General features: G+C 42.3%; 1 protein-coding gene across 4 annotated transcripts in view; it reads right to left on the bottom strand.

The window, feature by feature from the left end:
- Pcnx1 (pecanex 1) overlaps positions 1-12,594 on the bottom strand; it is a 147,085-nt gene that overhangs the window by 89,104 nt on the left and 45,387 nt on the right. For all 4 annotated transcript variants that reach the window (XM_059279794.1, XM_059279795.1, XM_059279797.1 and 1 more), the window contains exons 3-5: positions 9,245-9,350; positions 4,083-4,128; positions 2,839-2,928 (exon numbers count right to left, since the gene is read on the bottom strand). In XM_059279794.1, the coding sequence (XP_059135777.1) occupies positions 2,839-2,928; positions 4,083-4,128; positions 9,245-9,350 (242 nt within the window). The remainder of the gene's footprint in view (positions 1-2,838; positions 2,929-4,082; positions 4,129-9,244; positions 9,351-12,594) is intronic.

Below are 12,594 nucleotides of genomic sequence, written 5' to 3'. Positions count from 1 at the left end.
GCTCCCAAGTCACAGGTATGAGCCACCATGAGCTTGAACTCCATATTTGATGTGTTGGTTGGTTCTTTGGTATTTACACACTGACAACTTCTAGATGTCCAACCCAAACATCTAACCTGACTTCTTCCTCCTCATGGCTATTTTGAGGTCCCAGAGACTCACACACTAAATATGCCCCAAACTGAAAACTGAACTGCCATCCTACCCTCCATGCTCTCCAATCTTTGAATCTAGAACACCCCCTTCAGTTAAGGGACACCCCATCTCCCCTGCTGTCCAACTCAAAACTGTCTGAAAAAAACTACCCATGAGTACTATAAAATCTTACATAATAACACTAAAATCCACCAAACATAACATCTTATTAGTATACATACACAGAGAGAGAGACAGAGACAGAGAGAGACAGAGACAGAATATGAACCAGACCACTTCTTACTACCCTGACCCTTACAATGATCTCCAAATCACCTCTCAATTTCAGCATCTACCCCTTTGATCAGTCTCAAAGTCAGAGCCACAGCAGCAGTACATCTTCCTAGGAATTAAAACAAGTATCCTTAAAAATGACCTCTGAGGCTTTACACAACCCCCCGCCCCCCCCCCCCCCCCTACACCAGCCACATTGCTTTTCACACCCAACAGGCATGTTCCTACTTTACACCTCTTCCATCCCCTGGCATAGAAGAAGGGGCTCCTCCTCGGTTTCTCTTTCTTTAGGTCTCTGCTGTAGGTAAAAACCACTCTATTTAAGATTACCAGTTCCCCAGTTCCCCCACCCCACCACTTCCACTCTCCATCTATTTACTCTTACAACTGATTCACAGTAATACAACTCCATACTAAGAACATGGGAGCCATAAGAGGGCGCAAACTGTTGTCTGTCCACTGATTATTTCCATTATTTAAAACAGTGCTGTGCACATAAGAACATGAAAATATCTGTTAAATGTACACAAAACGTGATATGTTGCATAATAAAAGCAAGTAACAAAATTATCTGAGGGACTGGAGAGATGGTTCCTCCATTAGCAGGGCTTGCTACTCTTGCAGAGGACCTGAGGTCAGCTCCCACCTACGTCAGGTGACTCACAATCAACTTTTAACTCCAGCTACAAGAGATACAAAGGCCTTCTTCTGGCCTCCAAATACTTTTAAAGAATTACTTTAAAGTAGTATAGTAATTTGAATTTAGCTGTGACTGTGGGTAAGTTCCCTGTAATTCCTCTTTAAGTCATAATATTGATTATCTGTAAAGTAAGAAACGGCAACAGTGTTGATTCAAATATCTGAAGTGACAAATGAGTAAATGCATATAAAGAAAACTAACCCTGGGCTAAGACAAACCAAGGATCATAGAACAAGGCATGGCCATGTCTGTAAAGGAAATGTCAGTGTGGCACAACCATATCCACTCACTCAGAAATAATTTAGGGATCCTTCCCCTCTATAATCACAGAGCTGGTTACCAACTGACCTGCAAATGACCTGCAAAGCTATCTAGGCCTTTGCAAAATGAGCACGTGGACCCCTAGCCTAGACAACAGTCTGCACCAAGTGCATGACAGACATCATTATCTATGTGACTCTATTCCTGGCTACAATGATAGCTGTGCATGTATAAATCTCAACCTGTCAGATTATCATTAAAAAACAAAATAAAGCCCTTGCTTAGTGTTTTTTAGCTATATGGTAAGATAATGAGATATATAACTCCTAAATGCAGACAGGCTCAGCCGTCTAAGACTATGACCTAGTTGTCAAGACATTATAGTGGTACAGATTATAGAAATGGATACTGCAATATGCAAAGTAACTGATTCACCTTTCACTTAGAAGAAAGAAAAAGAAATTTACACCATGCAGTATGTTTAGAGGCCTTGGGGTGTGAGGATCCTCAAAAGCAAATTAACGATGACAAGATATTGCAATTCCGAAGGGGAGAGATACAGTGATAATTTCTAAGCACCAGCAACAGATCACATCTGTGAGAAATGAAGTTTGGTGGAGGTGGGTGGGGTAGGAGAAAGGCATGCCTGTAATCCTAGCACTCAGGGGGTAGCGGTAGGTGGGTCTCTTTGAGCTTGAGGCCACCCTGGTCTACATAGGGAGTTCCAGGCCAGCCAGTGCTACATATTGAGAGCCTGTCTCAAAAAACAAAACAAACAAACAAACAAACAAAGAAAACAAAAACAAAAAAAAGAAGAGGAGGAGAAAAAAAGAAATGGAACTGGGTGAAAGTTAATGGGCAAATAACGGAACAGCAGATTCACATCTTCCATCTCACACACTGGGGCGCATGTTCATACAATTTCTTTCTCTGCTTAGTCTTACTTAACTCAGTATAGTAAAAGTACTTAAAATGCTAGTAAATTATTTTATTTTATTGTTTCCTAAAAGTAACCATATTAGAGTCAAGCATGGTGGCTGATGCCTGTAATCCCAGCACTCAGGAAGCAGAGGCAGGAGGATCACCTAAGAGTTTAAGGCCAGTCTGAGCTACACAGTGAGTTCCAGGTCAGCCAGGGCTACAGAGTAACAGATTGTAAAAAATGAATAAACAAACAAACACTTCTGTTAAAATGTGAGTAAGGGGGGCTGAAGAGATGGCCCAGAGGTTAAGAGCACTGGCTGCTCTTCCAGAGGTCCTGAGTTCAATTCTCAGCAACCACATGGTGGCTGGCAACCATCTGTAATGAGATCTGGTGTCCTCTTCTCGCGAGCAGGCATAAATGCAGACAGAGCACTCATACATTTAAAAAAAAAAAAAAGTGCTTAAGGTATTCCTGAAATTCAGCACACATTACAAGGTATGATGTCACCATAAAGCACTCTTACCTTGTTCTTCACTTCCTTCTTTACAAAGACTAGAGCTCTGGCCCAGACTTAAACTTATGTCATCAGAAGTCTTAGCAGTGTCTGTGTCTCCTACAAAGTTAAGAGAAACACATGAGGACATGACACTAAAGTAAAGACACGGCAGAGAAGGGACACAGAGAGGGGAGACCCACCAACTAGAGCAGCTCCTGCACACCAGAGTTACTATGTGGTGAATGTACCCAACACTAAAGACCATGACCACAGGAGAACAGACATAACTATTACCACAGAATACAAGGGGTTACTATGTGGTGAATGCACCTGACACTAAGTAACATTACCACAGAATACAAGGGGTTACTATGTGGTGAATGCAACTGACACTAAGTACCATGGACCACAGGATAACAGACCTAAGTATTACCACAGAATACAAGGGGTTACTATGTGGTGAATGCGCCAGACACTAAGTACCATGGACCACAGGAGAACAGACCTACCTATTACCACAGAATACAAGGGGTTACTATATGGTGAATGTACCCGACACTAAGTACCATGGACCACAGGAGAACAGCCCTAACTATTACCACAGAATACAAGTGATAAGGGAGACTGTGTTAGTTTCTTCAAAAACAGATTCTAGCCAGGCAGTGGTGATGCACGCCGCCTCTAAGCCCAGCACTTGGGAAGCAGAGGCAGGTGGATCTCTGTGAGTCTGAGGCCAGCCTGGTGTAAAGAGCAAGTTCCAGGAAAGCCAGGGCTACACAGAGAAACCTTGTCTTGAAAAACAAAAAAAAAAACAAAACAAAAACATTCTAAATAGAAATGCCAACTGTCTTACAACAAAGCTGAAATGAAGGAGATCCCTCCCCAGGAAGGTCAGAGACTGCAACGCTGTACAGCAAAGTGTGCACGCACTTTAGGTGGATATACACAGAGACAATTTCTCTTTAATGTCGCAATGATGCTCACATTTAAAAACTTCACAGTCATTAATTTTTCACAAGCTGCACCCATACCTAGGAAAGCATGCCCCGTTATGCCAAAAAGGTATCTTACAGATGAAAACTTACAAACAATACAAATGTTCAAATATTTTTGTGATATTTAGATGATGAAAGGATAACAGAATTTAAATCAGGCAATTTAAGAGATCATGTTATTCCTAGAAGTGTTTAAGAAGTTCTCTCATTACATTAGAATACAATGGGAGAAAAAAGAATATAGTCAGTCAATGCTCAGTTGTAGACTGTATCTACCTTTAATCGTTGCTGCTGTTCCAAGTCGAGAGGACCCAGATCCAATCTGAAAGTAAGACAAGAAGGAAATGAAACTGATTAGCACATCACCGATCCAAAGCATCAAGACCATCAAAATTATCTTCTCTGGCATTCTATCAGTCACTTTGTTCAATATTTAAAGACACCTGTTGGTCACATTCCATCAGAGCACACAGCTGTTTGCTGCAGTACTTGCTGATGAGCCAGCCCTCTGCATGCTCAGGACTGATGGAGCCCCTGGGGCCAAACATCTGTCAGCTCAAGGAAACTGCACCATGTAGTTCTTATCATTTTTTTACATTACACCATGGCATGTTTGTGTTATAAACCAAAGCAAAGACACACAGTGAGTCTGTGGGAAATAAACAAGACTTCTTAGGGCATATAACAACGAAGTTTGAGGGAACAAAATACACTAATATACACAGCAACATAAAATTCCTACTCTTCTTAGTTCTAAGACATGAAGTACTTTTTATAGCTGGTTGGAACATTTAAAAATAATAAAAATCTAGTCATCACCAAAAAAAAATGAATTCTTATCACAAACTGTAATTAGAAAACTAAAATGTAACTGATGAGTCTTTAATGTTTATATTCAAGATGGCCTAACACTTTCCTAAATGTTACACACATTTACAAAACCATAAAAACCATATAAACAAATATCGTAAATTCCACAAACATAGTAAGAAAATAAAATACAGCATAATTTTGTTAACTAAACCAACAGGCTTCACGACTCTCCCAGTAAATATGTTTTCAAGAAGTCAAAACAGTTTTGCACATTCAGTACTGTAAGTAAAACTTAAATCACACAATCCCTTACTTATTCTATTGAGTCACTGTAGCAGCAGTACACTAGAAAGACGCTTAGAGTAGAGGTGATACGCCTCTGGCAGAGCAGGAGGGGCTGAGTTAACCTGGAAGACCACTGACTGCTACCTCAACAGTAAAGACTCAGTGAGCTCGACACTGGAGGTGTGCTACGATGTGTAAGTAACTGGTCGGTGAAAAGGCAGATAAAAAAATACGCACACAAACACAGGTGATAAACAAACTAATAAACTCAATGCTAGCAATAAAAACCAAGCTTTGCAGGGCTAGAGAGAACATTGTCGGTAAAGTGCCGTGCAAGCCGGAGGACCAGACTTCGGATCCCCAGCATCCGAGTCAACAGTGGTAGGCTCTGCAAGCCCATCACTAGGTGGGTGGAGAAAGGAATTCATTGGCCAGAATTCATTGCGAGCCACTTGCATGGACATACACACAGGCCTGCGCGCGTGTGCACACACACACACACCACGCACAGTAAGTTTTGTAATATTTTGGGGCTGTTTGTTAAACTTGATCCTCTCACAATCTCTTAACATCTGCTTTAAATACACCATAAGGCACTGTACTGCCCCTGAAAGGAAACAGTCATAAGGCTTGGTGTTACCAGCCCATAATTCTAGCACATGGGAGGCGGAGGGGGAAGGATTTCAAGTTGAAGCCAACCTGGCTATATAGTGAGAACCTATTTCCAAAATTAAAAACTAATAATAAGCAAGCCCCTAGTTTTTCGCTATAAAACAAAGTTCCATTCTTAAAATGACTGCTAAACAGTTTAGTTTAGGCAAGTTATAAGGAAAAATATTATTTGTCTACTAGAAATATGAACACATAGTAACTTCCTAGTTGAATTTTTAAACAAGTGAATACAGACACCATTTAATGCATACCCTTCTGGGGATTTAAACTTACAAAATAAACTGTGTGAACTGAGTGTTAGCTATCTGCTCACAGTCCTCCAATGTTTCCGTTTCCCCTTTTGCTAAGCTGCCCACTTGTCCAGATGTTGCACCATGTCTTTGGATCTCTGAGAAGTGAACCCCAGCCTCACCTGGAGAGGGGCTACAGGACCTAGTTCTGATGACTGATATAAGGGGAAAGCCTCAGGAAGGTGCAGACAGAGATGGTGTCTGTGCTTGGAGACGCTTCTGCCCCTGCCCCGCTGCTTCCAACAACAGATCAGCATGGCAGCCTCTGTGCTCAGCCCAGGGCTCCCTGCACAAGCCTCCAGAACTGAGACGATGCCAGCCAGCACCCAGCCACCTCCAGACTGGCACACACCAATCCCCACTTCTCTAAATGCCTCTCAGGTGAGGAATCTACTGTCTACTACCTCCTAACAGAGGTCTTAGAAGATAATATAGATATTGATTCTTAACGCTTTTTTCTCCCACGCCCCTCCTCAAAATCAGACTCTTAAGTAAACTGCAGAAGCTCCTGACACTGACATCCGTGGCACACCCACAGAAGACCCACACTGTGACTCCACTGTGTCCACAGTTTTTATCACGTGTGACATCATGATTTTAGTCTTCTTCTTTAGCCCTCATTTGTTATTTTGTAAACGCGAAAAGAAAAAGGTAAGAAAAGTGGTGGTATCTCCTACACTTAGAAGTGAAGTTTCCACTTAAATGGTTTATATAAACAGGCCTGCGTTTCTTCCCTATGATAAGCACTAGAGCAAAGACCCAGCCAGGATTGTAGATGTCAGGCAAGGCCACATCCTACATGGAGTCTTGCTTGCTCTCTAGCTGGAATTATTCTTCCTCGGAAGTCAGTCCTTTTTGGGGCAATTTTGATGGCAATTATAAGTTTGTGAATGGATTTTGTGCTTAATTCCTTAGTAACATATCACATAACAATGGTTACTCCAGTCACAATCTCTTTGACAGTGACCATGTCACCATCCGAGACCAAATATTTACCTTGAGCATTTACAAACACCAAACTATTTGAAAGAAGGGGGAGGTGCAGGCCAGGGGGAATGAGGGGAAATGATTAAGGCAGAGGGGAGCCAGGATGGGAAGGGGCCAAAGGGAAGCCATGATAGCTCCACCTGGACATGGTCACCACTGGGTACAGAACATAGTCACATCAACAATCACTACAGTATGTAAGAAAGCTACACAACAAACAAGAAAAAGTGTGTCTGCATATGTTGGTAGCAACCACGGATCTACAAATGGCCTAATCAACTTCTTCACTTTAGCTTCTCTAAAAGGTAAGAATAATTATGTCAAAAACATTACATATTATAAACAGTATAAAATACCAATGAGTAAAAAAAAGAGCTTAAAATATTTTCCTGTTTTAATGTAAGAATTACTATTTAAGGAACCACAACTGTCTACAGTGTGTGTTTAGATGCACACACACTTTAATTATATTCCAGAAACAAGCAGAGACAGACCAACAGAACGGACACTAAGGCAGGTATCCCAAGGTGACTGGCCCCTGCTATGTCCTGTCATTCTAAAAAACAGACTGGCTCTCCAGATACAGTGGAGATGGAGGACAACTCCAGGGCTAACCTGCACTTGTATAAGGCCAGGGTTAACCAAGACTACCAACAGTCTGGTGATTAAGGATTCAGTTGTTCACTCTACAAAGAGAAACTGAGGAAAGCATGAAGAGAACCAAGAGACCGAGGAGCTGGGTAGCAGGGCTCTACTCCAAAAAGACACTGTGCGACCTGAAACTTCAAAGGACCAACCGTCACCATGGAAACGAGGCCTTTTTTGTCTCAGTAGTCGTTTCCTGGATTTTTTTATACCAAATTTCCCCATTCCATAGAGGATGGGAAGAACTTAACACGCTCTCTGTTCTATCACGTGCAATGATTTCACAATAAAAACTGTTCCTAAGAATTCACTTAAACTTGGAGCAAAACTATGAAGACGGATTAGAAAACAAGACCCTGTTGGAGATTCTGCTTCAGTCTGTGGTGTTCTCACAACACTGCTCTTAGTGTCCAGCTATCAGCAGGTGGATACTATGAGCAAGCATTCAGAGAACCAGGTCGGCTACTGTTAAGTGAGGGGCTGGGTTCAATTGTAGCTGTAAACTTTATTATCTATACACAAAAAGGTAATTAATCAGAGTCAGCTGAGCGCAAGGCAGCATGCTACAGAGCAGTGAGAACCAAGTCCCCTCTGGAGGCTTTTCTAACTCACCACACGTCATCCACCAGAAACTAAGTGCAGTGAGCGAAAAGGGCCAACGCCACAAGGTCTGAAAACAATGAGGATTTGGGGGCACTTTCCAAAGAGTTAAAGTAGGACAGGAGACAAGAACTAAGCGTCTCTCTGGGACATCAGGGGTAAGGGAGGAAGAGCATTTCAATCCACAAGCTACGGATGTGACAACAGAGCTGAGTATGTGACAACAATAACGCTGGAATGAGATTTAGGAAGTGAGTCCTCTGCTAGACCCTGATGGAAATCAGCTGTTTCCTTTTCATAATGGAAGGACTGACACAGTGACCACAAAACCCCATCATTACGTAAGGTTCTTCAACCTTAAAAGTTCCTTTCAGAGCTTACTTCACTCCAGCGATCTGCTGAGAAAGCAAGTGGGAAAGGACTGGCCTGGTGCAGCACATGTTCAGGACAAGGGAGAGAGAGAAGGGGAGCAGAGATGAGGTCAGGGCACACAACAGGCCACAACCCGGTCTAAGGAAACACTTTCCAAGTCACATTCCAAGATCAAAAGTTACACAACAGCAACACATTACAACAGTCAGAAGTCGACTTCTGGTCTACTTCTAGCTTTACCCTTAGCATTTCCAAGACTAAGATTTGGGGTATTTTTATTTTTAGCCAGGCAGACATCTGTTTCCAATGTGGACAAGGAAAGGGAGGAGGATGAAGCAGGTGAGCTCGATTCCTAAGGCATTTACAGCTGCTTCACCAACAGCAAATATAGGCAGAGTATGTGGTGCCCAGTCAGCAAATACATATTAGCAGTGTGAAAAAGTTAGTAAGAAGTAACAATCAGGGCCTAGATGGATGGCTCAGGAGGGTCCTCCGCTCTTCCAGAAGACCTGAGTTTGATTCCCAGCACCACACGGCAGCACACACCATCTGCAGCTCCAGTTTCAGAGCATCTGACGCACTATTTTCATTTCTACGGGTACATGCATGGTGCAAAATACCCATACAAATCAAATTAAAAACTAAAAACGAATAAACATGGTATACACCAATCAAAAATGACCATCAGAGAGAGAGCCATGAACTTATGGCTCCAAGTGTGAGCACAACTTGGCACCTCCACCAGGAAGGGAATCAGGCATAACACAGTCCTACCTGGTTGCTTGGGTCTAGACCAGCGTAAGAGTTTCTTGAACTGCAGCCGACCGGAGGGGTGGCCTCTCGGATGAATTCCGACATCTCAATCCCTCCACCAGGATCGCTGTGCAGGAAAATGAGAAAAGAGAGCAACTGTCATAACTATCACAAACGATCACCTTCATTTGGGGCTCTAGCTTGTTTTCTGTGAAACCAAGAGGTCCTGGTTTTTTCTCTTCTTTTTGTTGTTTTTGCAACAGGGTTTCTACTAGTTCTTTCTGTCCTAAAACTCACTCTGTAGACCAGGCTGGCCTCAAACTCACAGAGATCTGCCTTCCTCTGCCCCCTGAGTGCTGGGATTAAGGCATGCACCACCACACCGACGAGGTCCTGTTTTGTTTTTTTCAAAGAGTAAAATAAACAAAGAATGAGGACTAGTTTGTAAATCTGAAAGTTGGAACTATCTAATAACCACATCACTGTTTGGAGGTACTCAAACTCCTCTCTCAAACTGTCCACATAAAACCCGAGGAGAAACTGACCTTAATTACAGAAAGTAAATAATTGATGACACATGCCATAAAACCACTCTTGCAAAGAAGTTATTGCCGTTTGTTTCCCAAGAGCAAGTGAAAGAGGCCAACTGAAAGCAATCAGATAGCACGCTAGCTGATGTCTCTGAGAGATACATCTGACTAATTGTATGACACAGAGACGAACATACCGGAGAAGACTCGTCCTGGGTGAGCTGTTCCCAGCTGTGTTTCTGTAAGTAAAGTGAACTTACTTGGGATCTAACTGCTGGAAAGAGCTAGAAGCCTGTGAGTTTAAACTTATGCTTCCTGCCCAGCATAGTGGCACACGCCTCTGATCCAGCACTTTGGAGGCAGAGGCAGGAAGACCTCTGTGAATTAAGAGGCCAGCCTGGTCTACAGAGTGAGTTCCAGGACAAACCATACTAAAACCAAAACCAAAATCAAATAAAAAACAAAGATTTATGTTTGCTGAGCTAGATTCCAATGATAAAAAGTGATATTATATGGTCTTAGAAAATCAAAGGGTAAGGTAGTAGGCTCAAAGAGCTGATGATGCCCACATACACTACTCAGAAATAATGGCAAGAATTAAGAAAAAAAAATCAAATTTCAAAATCTTAAAGAAGTTATATGTTTCCTGAGGAACACAACCTTTTTTTTTTTTTTTGGTTTTTCGAGACAGGGTTTCTCTGTGTAGCTTTGTGCCTTTCCTGGAACTCACTCTGTAACCCAGGCTGAAGATGCCCCTATGTGCAGATTTTCTAGTATTGTGAGACCCCCCCCAAAAAAACCTAAAGTGTGTCTGGATGACTACTCTGATACAATCAAAAGGGAATTCACTTGCCAGCATATCTTTACTATATTTACTATAGCAGCAGTTTGGCTTATATGTTTTCTATTACTAAAGGTCTCAGAACTATAACGTTCCTGGTTTGCTTAATGAGTTTAGGCCACTAAGAACTAACTTTCTAACTTGTTATACATCTACATAAATACACCATCCTAGAAACTAGTTACCAAGTTCATGGCCAATCCAGTACAGAAATACCTTATATAAGGCGAGGGAATGTGCTCCAGTTTGCTAGCTGCCCAGTATTAACTAACACCAGCTCGAAAATCCACACCAAGCACTTAGAGTATATGGCGTGGCAGCTCTCATCACTCTGAGCCTCTGAAGAGAACCACGCAGCCATGCCACTAGAATGCACCCTCTCAGTCAGACCCACAGGAATCAAAGGATGCAGGGCAAAGGGAAGACAAGGGGAGTAAACACTAACACCAGAGGAAGGACGGGAACCCCCATCTTGTTTTGTATCTGCACATGTATGTGCATAGACATCACCTTCATTCATTCCTATACCACAGAACACATCCATCTCAACTTTAGAACGCAGTATTCCTATATATTCATAAAGTGACGAAACCATCATCACACTCAGTTTTGGAATACTGCCATCACTTCAAAAACAAACACTTTTACCTGTTGCTTCTCTCTGTCTTTCCATCTCCTGTACTAGGCAAACACTGACCTACTTTCTATCTCTACAGATGTGCCCACCTGGGCATTTCATATCAATGGAAGTAGGGAGCATGTAGCACATAGTGGCTAGAAATGGCTTCCTCCCCTTAACATAACATATTCAAGAGTCATTCACATTGTAACATGTAACACTTCATTTATACTTGTGGCCAAAAAACATTCCACTGTATGGACAGGTAATTGTTTATTCAGCCAGAGGCAAAACTATCTTATTCACTTTCATAAACCATTTCTGATTAAAAAAAAAAATCCCAGTGGTCATAATATAAATGACCGTATGCCAGTCTTAGAAGTGTTTGTTTTGTTTTGATTTCTGATGAAATCCTCCCTAAAATTTGTAAATGTCACTATCCTTGTTTTACATATGAAAGAGTAAAATATTACAGAGGTAAACTCTAGCAGAAGATGTCAGCGTGAACAAGCTAAACTGTTGACAGTGTGTAAACCAACCTGCTCATCACCTGCCATGTACTTGGTGCAGGTCTGTCTGAGCCCCAGTCTGTAAAACATAAAGGCCCGCACACTCTTTCTAAGAAACTGCGCTGTCCTTCAACAACAGACACTTAGCTTCCTCTGTCCCCAACTGCCAACTACTCACTATCACAGGCAGGTTTCTTCACTCCGTCCCTGCTGACACTGGAGCCCTGTAAGTCATGAGTGTGGGGGACGGGCCTGCACACAACAGCTGGCAGCACTCCTGGTCCTTCCCTTCCCACCACTGATGCCAGCAGCAGCCCCCAGTTGTGGGAAGTCGACAACTGCCAGATGCCCAGGGGCCAGTGTCACTCCCAGAGAGAAACAATGACCTAGAACAAACAAACACCAGTCCCTAGTCAACCCAGAGGGGCAAGAAAGGAAATATTCAAGAAATGAAAATGACTAAACTAAAAAGGAAAGAAAGGAAGAACAGCTCCTTTATCTTAAAAATCCTCTAATAAGGACTGGAGAAATGGCTCGGCAGTTAAGAGAACTGGTTGTTCTCTTAGAGGACCCAAGTTCAATTCCCAGCACCCACATGGCAGCTCACAACTGTCTGTAACTCCAAGATCTGACACCTTCACACAGACATACATGCAGTAAAACAACAATGCACATAAAATAAAAATAAGTTTTAACAAATCCTCTAATAAAATGACCATCCTTCTCTCTTCTCTATAGCCCTAAGTTGTGGGTTAAATACAGCACAGCACACAAAATGAGGCACACGCTTTCCTTCATAGTGAGATGCCAGGGTTGGCAATGGAGTGCTCAGCACTCACGTGTCGAGTTCAACAGTTTACAATTCTTACAGA

The sequence above is a fragment of the Peromyscus eremicus genome, chromosome 14 (genome assembly GCF_949786415.1).
Source record: "Peromyscus eremicus chromosome 14, PerEre_H2_v1, whole genome shotgun sequence".
Classification (NCBI taxonomy): domain Eukaryota; kingdom Metazoa; phylum Chordata; class Mammalia; order Rodentia; family Cricetidae; genus Peromyscus; species Peromyscus eremicus.
This window is presented reverse-complemented; position numbering and strand designations above follow the sequence as displayed.